Source organism: Tamandua tetradactyla, chromosome 19, assembly GCF_023851605.1.
Source record: "Tamandua tetradactyla isolate mTamTet1 chromosome 19, mTamTet1.pri, whole genome shotgun sequence".
Lineage (NCBI taxonomy): Eukaryota > Metazoa > Chordata > Mammalia > Pilosa > Myrmecophagidae > Tamandua > Tamandua tetradactyla.
This window is the reverse complement of record NC_135345.1, coordinates 73,648,081-73,663,413: the sequence shown is the minus strand read 5'-3', so window position 1 is coordinate 73,663,413 and position 15,333 is coordinate 73,648,081. Positions and strand designations below refer to the sequence as shown.

At 47.3% G+C, this 15,333-nt stretch overlaps 1 protein-coding gene across 1 annotated transcript in view; it reads left to right on the top strand.

The window, feature by feature from the left end:
• The first annotated feature begins 2,896 nt into the window (after positions 1 to 2,896).
• Positions 2,897 to 15,333, top strand: part of LOC143663430 (uncharacterized) — a 29,342-nt gene continuing 16,905 nt past the window's right edge. Inside the window, 3 exon segments of the mRNA XM_077137097.1 lie at positions 2,897 to 2,929; positions 11,767 to 11,830; positions 12,038 to 12,098. Coding sequence (XP_076993212.1) covers positions 2,897 to 2,929; positions 11,767 to 11,830; positions 12,038 to 12,098 — 158 coding nt within the window.

Sequence of the window (15,333 nt, the reverse complement as noted above, 5' to 3'; positions counted from 1 at the left end):
TTGAAGATTCTTTGACTTTCAACTTATGCAAGCCAGTGGGGGCAGCCTTCTGCTGTTTGGAGCAATGGCCGTGTCCAGTATGGGGAGGGGCGCCTGCCAGGGAATGTGCATCCTGTGTCCTGAGGCCCCGCGGCACCTGCCTGTGGGCTCTGCTTGCTGGGCCATGACCTGCCCTCAATTGGGAGATCCTGTGTCAAGGGAGATGGGTGCATGGGGTTGCTTGCTTTTAAAATGTCTCGAGTTTTAAAAGAGTCACTTCTCTTAGCAGTTCCATAAGAATGCGCTCGCGTGTTTCCCTTGATGGCTGTTCACACGGTGTGTACAGTGGGGGCCACATGGGTTTTGTCTTTCATTTTGATTTCGTTTAACTGCTAAAACTTGTGCTTTTGCTCCCCAAATTGGAGGGAGGCGGGTGGTGAGAAGTCCCTGCTCTTGAAGAGATAGTCATTCTCAGCCCCAGGTTTGTTTGTCTGGAAAGCTCTGTGGATGTCAGAAGCTTGGGCCGTCGGTTGACTGTTCTGACCTGCTCATCCAAAAGTGTGTGTGAACTCCTCTTCCCCTTTGTGAGGCCCTGAGACAACGGACTCCCTGCTCCCAAACCCGCCATTGCTGCACAAATGATGAGGCATCTGGGGAGCCCAACAGAGGTCTCAGGGTGCTTGGGCCCTGGTCCCCACAGCCAGGGTATGTGCTTCCTTGTTGTTGCTGCTCCTGGATACGGGTGTGCAGAGGCAGGGCCAGGACTGGGCCTGCTCATTGGGGGCCATGAGCAAGCAGGACCCCTGGACCTGGGGTCCCTGGCATCCTGTGGGCGCATCACAAGATGCTGCAGTTGCTGAGTGACCCTGTCTTGTGACGTCCGGGGCTGATCCCCTCACCTCCCCTTTCACCCTCCTGGACCCCTCCAGGTCCATGACCCTGTACAAGTCTGGGTGGGCTTCCCATCGCATCCATGGCATCAACTTAACCCTGCCCGTGGCACCACAATGTGCCACAGTGTGCAGGATGTAGGCATGGCTGTCCACAGGCTCTGTCCCACCCCACCAGACCCGTCCTTGCCCCATCCAGCACCCCACACCCCCGCCGGGGCACCCTTTACCATACTCCAGGGGTGCTCTGTTCAGCCAAGTCCAGGAGGGCAGAGCTAGTGGCTGCTCAGCTAGGAATGGCTGTCCCAGGGCTCTGACACCCTGCCTGCAGTGAAGACCTCCCTGGGCACCTCCAGGGCTCCTGTTCCAAGTAGGTGCTGCCAGAGGTGAGCAGACATGTAGCTTTGAAAGATACTGGTGGCTGTGGACCGAGGCTTTTTCAGTGGAGAGTGCAGCAGAGTTTTCATTTACCACGTAGACCTTTAGCAGATGAAAGGAGAAAACTTTGCAGAGGCACACACCCTCCCCACGCTGCAGGCTGCCTTCCTGGTTTCATCATTCTTATCAGTAAACACTCTGTCTCTGTGCCTTTACCTTGACATGCCTCTTACACAAGGCACGCATTCCCCACAGAGCTGTGTTGTGTCTGAGTGCTAGACTCCCCAAGCAGGGAGGAGAAGCTCACTTAGGCCCTGGGTGACGTCCGATGGTCCTAGAAGCCAAGCACTCTGGGTGCTTCTTCTAGAAGCTGCAGAGAAACCATCCTAGGAGATGGAAGGACTGTGCTTCTGGGCAAAGGTCCCCACAGCAAATGTCAGCCCTGCCATAGGGGTGGGCACAGCCAGAGATGCAAACCATAGCCCAGCCAAGTGGTGGCTGCAGGGTGCCTACCCACCATCCCTGTGCCGCTGACTGCTGGGGGTCCTGCCCCTGCCTGGGTGCACACTGGGTGGCATGCCTGCCCTCCGGCTCAGTGAGGAATGGTCAGTATGGCAGGACAGATGTCAGAGGGCACAGGCCTGGGGTCTGAAAGTCTCATTCACTTCTCATGGCCCGCTGTCTGGTTGGAACATCTATTTGTCCAGCCAAGCAGGTTTGCTCACCTGTCGGTGTCCCCGGCCTGGGCTTGTGTGATCTTTTTGTCCTTCACACTCAGGGTCTACCATGAGCGCCCCTGTGTCTTTGTTTAGGCCTCAAACAGTCAAAAGTCTCAAGAAAGATCACTCAAAATTCCATGAACATAGTGGAGAGCCAGCCGCCTCCCATCTGCTGCCTTCTCATGGGTCTGTTCTAGTGAGGCGTCCCTGCCATCCTGGGAGAAATTGTGGAGGTTAAAATGGGCAGGGCCAATCCGGGTGAGAGGAGGATGCCAGTGTGGGGCGGGGCCTCCTTCCGGGCGATGCAGGGGCGTGCCCAGATGTGCTACCCAGGACCCAGCGGGGGCGACCTGTCCTCAGATACTTGGGGCCCCCTTGCTCCTCACCACCCAGGCGTCAAGACATTGGGAGCTGCAATGCAGGAAGCAAAGTTTCCAGGGGGTGTGTGGGTGCCCTCTGGGGTTGCTGGACAAGTGAAAGCCCCCCTTTTGAACCACACAGGGCTGGCCCACTGAGGATGGTTAGCCAAGGTCTTTCCAGCAAGCTGAAGAGGTGGCACCATGCTTCTTACAAAAGCCACTTCTCCTTCAGAGGTCCCTTGGCGGGGAAAGACAGGACCTGCAGGCCCGGCCGGCCTTGTGTCCTTTGTGCCCTTGACCCCAACTCTCCACCTCTGCTTTATTCATGACGAGTCTGCTCAGTTTTTATCAAGGCCTCTCATGAAGTGATGCCTTCATAAGAGTGGAAAACTCCTGTGAACCGTCTCATCTTGGGGGCGGTCCTGTGTTCCCCTTGGCACGTACCTACAAGCCCCTTTTTTAGGGCAGGACTGGGGTTCTGCACATTGTGACACATGGTGATTTTTATCTGGGAGCAGCCATAGGGATTCTCCCCTGTTTAGTCTGGTGCTTCTATAAGAGAACAGCGAGAATGGCGCTGAGTGCTTTCCGCACCTTCCCCCAGGTCTGCAGAGCAGTGTGAAGGCGACTGAGGGTCAAGGGTCTCCCCATGGTGCAGAGAGCGAAGTCCACATAGCAACACTGCTATGTTCTGTAAAAACAGAACAAAATGGTCACCTAATCATTTGCTATTTATAGTAGTAAAAATGAAATGTGGTTCTGGAATTGAATTTTATAACTGTGTGACTGGAGTAACACATAGGGGTTTTGGTTTTGATGTCATTTAGTAGTTTTAGTTAAACGTGTTGCTTTCTGTCATGTGAATGTATTTGTGATCCTATCTCCCCTTTCTAGAAACATTTTCCCTTCCTGTGTGGCCAACTTTGCATGAGATGACATGCCCACCCCCACCCCCGAGGACCAGGCCCCCTTCCAGGGGGCATCCACACATGTTCTCAGCCTTGCTCTGAAAGCACTTCTACCCTACTTGCTTTCTCATTGAACCTGTCTCTTCCTGTCTCCTTCTCCAGCCTGTTTTGTAACCCTAACCCCCACCTATGTGATTCTTTGCTACTGCTTGGTCTTCTGGAAATGCTGACTTCTTGGCAGTGACTTTTTTACCAGGAAATAATAGCTAGTCATGTGGTAAGCAGTGCCTGGGGGGGGGGAGGAACTAAGCCAACATAGAGGTTGGCTGGATGAATGCCATTTCTCCCTGACCTTTGTCAGTAAGGTCTACTTTATAACAAGGCAGTGAATGGGATATGTCTTTCTTTGGAAATCTTCTCCTATAAGGGCTGTTTGTGATTTGGCCTCAGAGGAAGGGCAGAAAAGGTCTTTCAGACAATAAGCCTGAAGTGGCTGGCTGTCCCCAAGACAAGAGGTGCAGGGGCCACCTCTGTGATGGGCCTCTGTTTTCTGTTGGGACTGGAGGGACCTGGCCCTGGCCCTGGCCCTGGCCCTGGCCCTGAGGGGCTATGGAGACCCACCTGGGAAGTGATTTCAGGGCAGCTTCTTCCTCCATGGCAGACTGGAAGTAGAACACCTGGGGAGTGATTTCAGGGCAGCTTCTGCCTCCATGGCACATTGGAAGTAGAAAATCATATTTGACTGGCACACCCCTCCCAGCTGTGCCTGTTTCAATTTTAACATCAGTCAAGAACACACTTGCAGCCACATTCTGTTCTTTTTCCAGCAAAAGGAGTCCCAGCTCTGAGAGGAAATAATTCATAGCCTCGTCTAATTGGAATACTCTTTATATGACTCTTAAGGTACTCTCCTACCTGCTTTACCTATTTCCCACTTAGAACTCAAAAACATTCGGTGGAGTAGATGGTATTGTTGTTTTGCTGATTTGACAGATGGCAAAACTGAGATGTACAGAGGTTACATAACTTGGCTGAGGTCTGTGTTCATTTTAAAATTGTTATTTACCCCTATATAGCCATGTTCTCTTAAAGTTTGATCCAGTCTTATGGGGGCAGCCATGTTCTTTAGTCCTGATTCAGTATTGTAGGGTGGGATCTTCTGATTAGGTTGTTTCCATGAAGATGTGACATGCCCAATTGTGGGTGTGGTCTTCTTTGGAGATATGACCCTACCCATTCAAGGTGGGTCTTGACTAGTTTACCTGGAGTCCTTTAGGGAGAAACATTCTGTAGGAAGCAGATGCAGATATTTGGAGAGCCAACATGGACACAGACATTTGGAGATGCAGAGCCCAGCCGATGTCACCACATGCCTTCCCATGAGATGCTGAGCAGGCCAGAACCAGAAGGATTCCCAGGGGCTGAGAGCACCATTTGAAACCAGAAGCCAAGAGAGGATGCAGCCATTTTGGGTCAAGGTATAATTCTCTGAGTGCCTTAGTTTGAAAGTTTTTATGGCCTTAGAACTGTAAACTCGTGACTTAATAAATCCGATTTATAAAAGTCATTTCTGCCATGTTGCATTCTGACAGCATTGGCAAACAGAAACAAAGTCTTCTAGCCAGGAGGAGGCACGTGAGGGACTTGAACTTGGTGCCCTCACCCCAGAACCTGCCTTCATCACCACTTTGCCTTGACCGTGCTGGGAAAGGGACCAGAGTAAGGAAGTAGGTGTGAACCAGGGTGGAAGTATTGGAGGGAATGTTCGGTTTTGGATGTGTTGATTTAGGGATGACTTTGATTGGGTAGTCAGTAAATTTGTGGGTTTTAAAGCTTAGAAGACAGGTTTCTGCTAGAAGTTGAGATTTGGAACTAACCAAATATGAGGAATGGTGTAGGACTGTATTTTATTGAGCAGATCTTATTTAACATTACATTTTGTATTTATTATTGCATTTAGACCTTCCTGGAGGGAGAATTAGAGATAAAGACTCCATTTTGTAAATGAGGCTTTTCTGACATTGTGTGCTTGCCCAAGGCACTAGCTAGAAACTGGTGGAGCTAAAGGTAGACTTAATGAACTACAGCTATGCCAGAAAAAAATATTTAAAATGAAGCATGGAGAGACAAAAGGAGTGGTGTTTTCATGTCCTCATTGCTAACGCACAGACCATGCGATGAGCTGGTTGAAACAAATGTTTATTGGCTTGTAGTTTTGAGGCCAGGAGAAGTCCAAATGAAAGCAATACTAAAGTGATGTTTTCTCACAGAAGACTGTGGTGCTCAGGGCTGGCTGCTGGTGGTACAGGATCCTGGGCTCCTTGGTCACCTGGTGTAGTAGTCAGGGTCCTCTAGAGAAGCAAAACCAACAGGAGATAGCTACAAATTTAAGATTTATAGAAGTATCTCACACACCTGTGGGAATGCTAGAGCCCTAAAACCGTAGGGCAGACTGCAGACTCCAGCTCTGAGGAAGAGTCTTGATGAAGTGCACAGTAAGGACTTGCTGGCTAAAGAAGTGAAAATCCTTTCTACTCCTTAATGGTCCTCAACTGATTGGATCATATCTAACTGATTGAATTTTCTCCTTTGTGGGAGACATGCTCTTAGTTGATCATATGTGTAATCAGCCACAGCTACAGTCAACTGACTGATGCCTTAATAAACCAGCATTCTCATTTATCAGCCAGCCATGAAATGACCTTGCAGTAACAGTTAGGCCAGTGCTTGCCTGACCTGCTACCTGGGTGTCATCACCTGGCCAAGTTGACACGAGAACCTGTCATTACACCTGGTAATGCATGTGGTGGTTTTTCTTTTCTCTTCTGAGTTCTTTTGAGTTCCAGCTTCTGGCTGTTCCCTAGGGCTTACTCTTCCTGTGACCTTCCCTATGTGGCCCTTGGTAATAGGATTAAGACCTATCCTGGGCCACACTTATCTGAAGTGACCTCATCCTATTTATAAGAAATGGAATCAATTCAAAACCATGTTTCTCTGGCATGTATAGCCCCAAACAACTATGAGTAGGGAAGGAGATAAGTAAGAGATATAAAAGGTATGTGGTCTAATATATGTGTAATTGGAGTCTGGAAAGGATAGCACAGAGAGTGGAATGAAAGTCATTTTTGTGGATTAAATAAGTGACAAATTTCCAAGCTGAAGAAGGACCTCAATGCACAAATTCAAGAATCCCAACAAACCCCAGCAGATAAATTGTCCACTGATGTTCCTAGTAGCACTATTCATAATTGCCAAAAGATAGAAACACCTAAGTGCCCATCAACAGAACAGTGGATAAATAACATGTGTAATATACATATGAGGGTCTATTATTGTGGTCCCAGAGCATATGACAACATGGCTGAACCTAGAGGATGGAAAGTTGAGTGAAAGAAGCCGGACACAAAAGGATAGATATAGTATGATTTCACTATTATGGCTCTGGTAAATAGAGCAAACATCAAATCATATGGCCCAAGAAGTTAATCTGCACTCCCATTTAGCAAGGAACTACATGTTGCACCTTTGTAGCTAGAGAATGTAAATGACTTCCCAAACAACGGTTTCCATGTTGCACATTTTTAAAATTGCCCATTCATAATAAAGATTTTATTTACAAAATTAAAAAAAAAACAATCCAGTCCTAGATATATAGTAAAGCTGCAGAGAACCTTAGACAGAGGAAATCTGAGAAGCTTCCAGGGGAAGAAGTATAGTACAACATGAACAAGTAAACTGGCAGCTAACTTCAGCAGAAAACATCAAAAGCCAAAGGACAGTGGACTCTTCATTGTCCAAGCAGGAAGCAGTCTATATAGAATTCTGTATCCAACAAAAGTGTCCTTAAGAATGAAAGTGATATAGACTTTTTTTTTCATGGGCAGGCACCAGGAATTGAACCCGGGTCCCCTGGCATGGCAGGCAAGCATTCTTGCCTGCTGAGCCACCATGGCCTGCTCTGATATAGACATTTTTTAAAAAATTTAAGAAACAAGCAATGCACTTAGAACCACCACAAATGAATATCTTAATTAGCCTAACCTTAGGCATATTTAATAAAAGTATCCAAATAATGACTGTAAATATTGTGTTTGCACTGTAAGTTTCATGAACTAATTTAAAATTAAAGAAAGGAAGGAAAAAATCTATAGATATAGATACCAAAGTTTTTTAGATTCTAAATATTATACATTATCTTAAAGATGATTTGATTAGCAATGAAAACTGTACATTCTCAAAATATCAAGTAGAAAGTAATTACAGATATGAACTTGACTATACTAGTGACTTTGTTACAAACATTTTCAAATTTTTTATTTCAGGAATTTGTTTTATCTAATGGTACTATAGCTGCCTATATCAATTTTTTATCTTCTTTTGTAAAATATAGCATATATATACAAAGCAAAGAAACAAAAACCAATAATTTCAAGCCACACTTCAACAAGCAGCTACAGGACAGGTCCCAGAGTTTGTCATGGGCTACCATGTCCTCATCTCGGATTTTTTCTTATAGCTGCTCCAAAACACTGGTGGCTTTATCAGACCCATAATGAGAAAATCCTATGGTATCTGTCCTTTTGTCTCTGAGATCTTTCCCTCAACCTTATGTCCTCAAGTTTCATCCACATTATCATATGTTTTTTTGTTGTTGTTTTTACTTTTTTCATGGGCAGGCACTGGGAATCCAACCCAGGTGTCTGGCATGGCTGGTGAGGACTCTGCCACTGAGTCACCATGGCATTTGTGCTGGTTTGTTTCTTAGGGCAGAAACTGCTAATAAATGAACATTTTTCACTGCCACAAAGGGGTGATTGTTGGAACTGGAGGGAGTCGGAGCCCCTGGCATCCTCTGCCATGCAGTTCCCCCACAGTGCTCAGTGTCCAGCAGTGCAGGGTCATGGTTGAAAAGCTGGAAAAGGACGAGCATGGGGAACGCACCCAAGGACAGCTTCCTCAGCCCTGTGTCTGCTCTGTACCCACTGGATGTCAGGTATTTTTTTCTCAGCACAAATGTAACAGTTATGAAAGCCCATTTTTAATGTTGTATGTATCTGAAAAATGGTTCTCTTGTTTCTGTTAGTAAACTTTTGCTAGTTCTAGATCTTGGGGCTCCAGCTCTGGCTGATGTGCCGCGGTGACCAGTGAAGGGGTGGTTTTCTACGTGCCGGCCATGTGGCCTTGGGCTTCCCTGAATGGAGTTGAGTTATGGGAGGTGGGGACTTGGTGGGCCCTGTGTTGGGTGTGGATTTTTTGCAGTGACCTAGGCACAGGAATTTGAGCTTTCCATGATGTGGACTGGAGCAGGTCGGCACAGCTGGTGGGAACGCTATCCAGAGCATGTGGGTGCAGACAAGTAGACACAGTCCTAGGCACGTGGGCTTCATCCTGGTCAGGTGGGCATGGGCAGCTGGGTGTGGATATTCGTCCTGCCACCCAGGATGGTATGGCGGACTGTCCCTGCTCTCCTGCTGTGACTTACACACTGATGCTGGCTTTCCTGGAAGGGTGGAGGTACAGAAACCCCAGACACAGCCCCCTACCCACACCCAGCAGGACATGGCCACCTGCCCACACCTGGCAGGACACAGTCCCCTGCCCACACCAGGCAGGACACAACCCCCTGCATTATCTCTTTGTTAAAGAAAGGGGTGTGGCTTTGACTGGAGAATGTGGAGGGCAAACCATGGGTGAACGTGGAAAGTTGAGGGAGTGTGTTGATGTGAATTTTGTTTGTGGTGGCCTATGCTGACTAGAAGTTGATGAGCTTGTCTAAGGGAGTGTGGTTTCGTAAATGCCTGGTTTCAGTGTGTTAGACGAGAGCTGACTCGATAAGGAAAGTTGGAGAATGTTGTGAAAGGGAATTGTTGGATGTACTCAATGCTACCCCCAAAACTGATAGGCTTGTTTGCAATATTTTGCAAGAGATTTTTGCGTCAACGGCATATCCATAAAGAACTGGAGTTTAGTTTTCCCTGTTAAGATAATGCAGATGATTGGTCTGATCTTATTGGAAGGCTATAATAAGCTTTTCTTGACTAGAAGGAAAGTGCTCTGAGTACTCTGCCTAGAAGACAAAGAATCTATGCCATATGAGAATAAAATTCCTCGTTGAGGTTTAGGTTGACCTTATCATCCATTAATTTGAAAGACTTTATGTGGTCACTTCCGTTAAACAAGGAACCCACTATTGTGTCACAATAACCTATTAACATAGTGTTCAAACCTGACGTCTTTTGACATTTTTTGCCCTCTGCAAATCAAACCCTAAAGGCTATCTTTTGTTTAAAACTGCTGCAAAGGATTTGTTCCTTTTAATATTTTTTTCACTTGAACACCAGTGTTTATGGCACAGTAGCCACAAAAATAGAGCACAAATGTCCATCCACAAGTGAATGGATCAACCAAATGAGTACATGCACACAACAGAATGTCATTGGGCATGAGAAAAGCTGAAGTTATGGGATGTGCTATGACATGGAAAAATCTTGAAATATCATGTTCAGTGTGACAAGGAAGACACACAAGGACAAAAATGTAATGATACTTATAAGTGTTTACTAGAAATGGTAAATTCACACAGATAACAGATTCCAGACTACTGGGGGTGGGTGTGATGGTGAGATGGGGAAGGGAGCATATTGGCAAACTTTTTTTTAAAATTAAGTTAATAAATCCATTACATGTTCACTTCACATTTCTTTGTGGGCACAACCTACTTATTGAGAAGTAAAAGTGAAATAAAAATAATCAGTATCACTAGGGTAAAACACCCTATCCCCCTTCTTTCTTCTGTACTGTTCCAGGTATCAATAAATAGAGTTGCTATTCTCACTTGGGTGCAGACCCTGTTCCCACCTCCTTCCTCTGTGCTTTTCCACATGTCAATAAAGAAGTTTCCTTATATCAGTTAAGAAGTTTTCCCATACATCAATAAAGCCCCACACTCCATTAGCCAGCCCCAGCCTCTGTATTAAATAGGGCACTGTCCTGCATTCAGGATATAGAAAGTGTCACAGAGTTACAGTCTTCACACTCTGAGGGGACATCAATCTTGCCACCAGCCCATGCCCTTGCCTAAATGAATGTGTAAATACTGCCCAAAAGGGAAGCTGAAGAAAACGGCACCAGTATGCCCACAAGTGCCTCTAATAGGGGGCATCTGAGCCTTTGAAGATAAAGAATGTATTCACCCCCCTAAGTTGGAGGTGGATGAGTCCCTTGTTCTAAGGTGACAGATTGGTTGTTCTGGGCGTGAGAGTGTATGCGCTGAAGACTTCCATTTATTCCAAAAAGGCAAATTATGCTCATTCTGCAGTGGAAGGAAGCCTACAGCTCATCCCCATTAATTCTTGAGTTGCATATCAATAATTCTTCTACCTGGAGATTCCAAGGCCTGACGTCATCAAGCAGGTTTCTACAAGAAAATGTCCTGCCTTCTTTGTATATACATTTTTGGGGGCTTTTTTTCCCAATTTTTAAAACTTTTTGTTTTCAATTTTTTTGTCTTTTTTTTCCTTTTAATTGTATTAGAACTAAATATGCATAGCTCTGAAAGTAAAACCTAGTCCTATCCTGGCCAAGGTAGCAAGGGGTCTAAGAGGCTGAAGGGAGCTCCTCAGGGGCCCTACTTTTCTACTCTAGAGATAAAGGGTGGTAGGAAAGGGGGTCAGGAAAGGGGGTGTGGAAAGAGTGGTAGGGATAAAGTGGGGGCCAGAGACAGGCTCAGACGACCAGAACTTTTGCTTCTTCATACTTCCCAGCCTGGTAGAAGAAGGGGATGCAGGGATTATCTCCCAGGCCATGGTGATCCTGGGGGTATTGAGTCTCACATAGCAGTTGCATTTTCTGATGGACAGGGGGAGTCTCGGGAAGAGTTTTGCCTTGGAGGGCCTCTCCCTTAGCAGATCCCACACCATTTGCTAGGTTCCCCTTGGGAAGGTCCTGTCCATTGTCCAAGCTCCTGGGGGGCTGGGGACGCTGTTGTGTCCTGACCAGCAGGGCTCTGGGCAGCTGCCAGAAACATGCCTTGCTGTCCTTTGCACTCCCCAACAAGTGTTTTTTTTGAGCTCCTGCATCTAGAGCAATTTCACCTTCATGTCTTCCTTGTCATTTGTTAAGCAACTAATGTCCTCTTTTACATGGTAATGCTCCTTCATTACTGCCCTCTGATTTTGGTAGAGGGCAGTGCACTCACCAATTGCATCTCTCCAGATAGCTGCAGGCAGCGATGCTCCAGCTCTTCCATCCGATCCTTCAAATCTAGTTTATCTTGCAAAATTTCTGCAAAGCAGTGCTGCAGCTTCTTCGTATCCCCTTGCAGAGCCTGATTAATGTCCCCTGATACACTTTCCCCAGTGGTCCCGGTGGCCAGGGACGCCTCTCCCCTACGAGCCAGGTGCTGGCAGCATAGGTTTTGCTCCTTCAGCTGCCTGCGAAGTCATGCCTCCTCTTCTTCAGCACTAGCTAGGGCCAATTTCAACTGGAGAGAGTCGGAGCCCCCAGCATCACCCGCCATGCGGTTCCCCTGCAGTGCTCAGTGTTCATGGCTAAAAAGCAGCAGCTAGAAAAGGACGAGTGCGGGGGACGCACCCAAAGTCGGCTTCCCCAGCCCTGCAGCTGCTCTGAACCACTGGTGTTCAGCTAGTTTTTTCTCACCAGAAATGTAACAGTGATGAAAGCTCATTTTTACTGTTGTATTTATGTATCTGCAAACTGGTTCTCTTGTTTCTGTCAGTAAACTGTTGATGGTTCTAGATCTTTGGGCTCCAGCTCTGGCTGACCTGCTGCGGTGACCAGTGCAGGGGTGGCCTTCCACGTGCTGGCCGTGTGGCCTTGTGCTTCCCTGAATGGCATTGATGTCTGGTAGGTGGGGACCTGATGGGCCCTGTGTTGGGTGTGGATTGTTTGCAGTGACCCCAGTGCAGGAATTTGACCTTTTCACGATGTGGACTGGTGCAAGCCGGCACAGCTGGCAGGGACGCTATCCAGGGCATGTGGGTGCAGACATGTAGACACAGTTCTAGGCATGTGGGCTCCATCCTGGTCAGGTGGGCGTGGGCAGCTGGGTGTGGACATTGGTCCTGCCACCCAGGACGGTATGGCAGACCATCCCTGCCCTCCTCCTGTAACTTACACACTGATGCTGGCTTTCCTGGCAGGGCAGAGGTGCAGGAACCCCAGACACAGCCCCCTACCCACACCCGGTAAGACATAGCTGCCTGCCCACACCCAGCAGGACATAGACCCCTGCCCACACCTGGCAGGACACAGTCCCCTGCCCATGTCAGGCAGGACACAGCCCCCTACCCACACCAGGCAAGACACAGCCCCCTGAATGATCTCTTTCAGGATCTTAAGTATATCATGCCACTGCCTTTCTGCCTCCATGGTGCTAGCTGAGTAGTCTGAACTCATTATGTATGTGGTTTCCATTGTATGTCTTGGATTGTTTATTTCTTGCGACTTTCAGAATTTTCTGCTTCTCTTCCCCATTTGGCAGACTGATTAGTATACATCTTGGGGAAGGCTTATTTGGATTTATTCTGTTTGGAGTTCATTGTGCTTCTTCGACTTATATATTTATGTCCTTTATAAGGTTTTGGAGATTTTCCCCCCATTTTATTCTCAGCCACTCTTCCTAGCCCTTTATCCCCTCTCTTCTCCTTCTCAAAAGCAATGATTCTTATATTTGAAGGCTTTGTTTTGTCCATCATTTTCCTGTGATCCAATTCAAATTTTTCCATCATTTTGCCATTTGCTGTTTTGACTGTTTGCAATCAGTTATCCTGTCCTCTAGATCACTTATTTTTTCTTCTGTCTCTTCAAATCTGATGCTGTGTGTCTCTATTATGCTTTTTATTTGGTCAACAGAGCCTTTAATCTCTGTGTTATCTGCTATTTCTCTATGTGTCTTTCAGATTCCTCTCTATGGTCTTCTACTGTCTTCTTGCTCTCCTTTATGTCATTCACTGTCACACTTATTAAGTAGATTCATACAAACATCTTTGATTAGTTACTTGAATGTCTGTGCCTCCTCCTGTGTTTTAATCTGGTCGTCAGTTATTCTTAGTGATCTTCTGCTGTTTTTTGTTACATGTAAATACCTTGATTTACTTTGGGACTTGATTTTTTTCACTAGTCTGTGTTTGTGGGATGGTTGTAGAGCAGGGAGCAGGGTATGGGGTGAAGCAGTCAGTGTGGTGATTTGTTTCAGGACATGTATTGGTATAGTTTGTGGATATTAAGCTCATGCCTGTGAACGTGGGTGCCCAGCATCCAGGGCAGATGCAGCTGTGTGGGTACACAGATCTGGGGGACAGTACCCTGGTGTGTAGTGGTTGAGGATGTGGGGCCATTTATGTGCATATGTAGAGCTGTGGCAGCAAGTCTGCATTATGCTTTTGTGGGCTGGGGGTAGGTGCGACCAGGCTGTGCTATCTGTGCTTTCACAGAGCTGTGGAGCATGACAGAGGGCTGTGTGCTTGCACAGGTATAGGAGAGCCATTAACTGATGCTCAGATCTCAGGGGCCGTGGGGTGAGGCTCTGCAACACAATGGGCAGGGAGGCAGGTGTTGCCCTGGTATGAAGGCACTGGGGCTTGTTGGGGAGGGGTTGCTTGGAGTGTCGGCAATGGGAGATGGCGAGGGGATTCTCATGCATGGGGCATGGCGTGAGTCATGGGGTCACAGGCTGTTCTGGTGAGGGTAACGCATTCAAGCAAAACCCCCAGCTTACTTCCTTCTCCCTGGCTCCCATCCATGCACTCCTGTGGGCTCCATGCCACTGTGCCATGCTCCAGCTTTCTGCTGCTCAGCTCCTCGGCCTCTGCAGCCAGGGCCCTCTGAATGTGGTGCAAAAGGCTCTCCCATGTCAGTTGCACTCTTTTTTGTTTTTAATGATCATTCCATTCTGCATATATAATCAATAATTCCCAGTTTCATCACATAATTGCATACTCATCATCATGATCATTTCTTAGAACATTTGCATCAATTCAGAAAAAGAAATAAAAAGGCAACAGAAAAAAGTTCATACATATCATACACCTTATGTGCTCCCTTTCACTGATCATTTGCATTTCAATCTAAATTTACTTTAACATTTGTTCCCCATATTATTTATTTGTATTCCATATATTTTCAGTTGTACTCTTGAATCGCCACCTCAGCCGCCCTCCTGTCCCTTCTCTAACTTGTCCATGGAGCAGGAGTGAACTCGAGCTACCCTGTTCGTTTATCTTTCTGGAAATCCTGGTTTTGTTTTTTGATACTTTCTATCACATTTTTTCAAATTCCTTTCTCTCCTCCCTCTTTCCTGCCTCCATCTCACCCTTTTCCAGGGATGGGTTTCTTCGGGTGAATTCCTCAGCTGCTCTGAATATATCACAGGAGGCTTTACTACACTTTACTCCACAACCTGTGCTACAGAGAGCAGTTTCAAGCGTGTTTAAGAGAATAAGCACCTCCTGCCAGCAGCCTGATGCTTTCATGGGGAAACTTCAGTTCCTAGATGCTGTATCATGCTCCCTGCCATGTGTTTATTGCCTCAGCATCCAACACGGCCCCATGTCCCTTAGTGTCCATCTCCCAGGTCCCTTGGCATCCATCCCTCATCTCTGTCTGTGTCTGGCCTGGCCCCACCATCCCTTGGCATCCAGCGCAGTCCCGTCATGTCCATTTGCTGTCCAGCACGGCCCTGTTATGGTTCTTTGGTGTTCAACACTGCCCCATCGTCTCCCTCGGTGTCTGGCACAGCCCCAGTGTATCCCCACCGCACTTGCCTCGGCCCCGTCATGTCCCTTGATGTCCAGCACAGCCCTGTTGTGTCCCTGTGCAGGCAGCTTCCTGTCTGGGGATCTTGTCTCCTCTCTCAGTTATCAGTTGGTACCGGCAAAAGTGCCATTTCCTCACCACAGCCGTGAGCTCTGCTGTTGCCAGCACTTAAACAAACATAGAGCCAACGTGGTGGCTTCTGCGAGATGCTGTGGCCAAGAGGCGGGGCCGTGTTGGATGCGTTTCTGCAGCAGGCAGGAGGCTCTGCTGATGTCCCAGGAAAGGGGCCTCCGTGAGCCCTCCCTGCACTGTCCCTGTAGCCCGG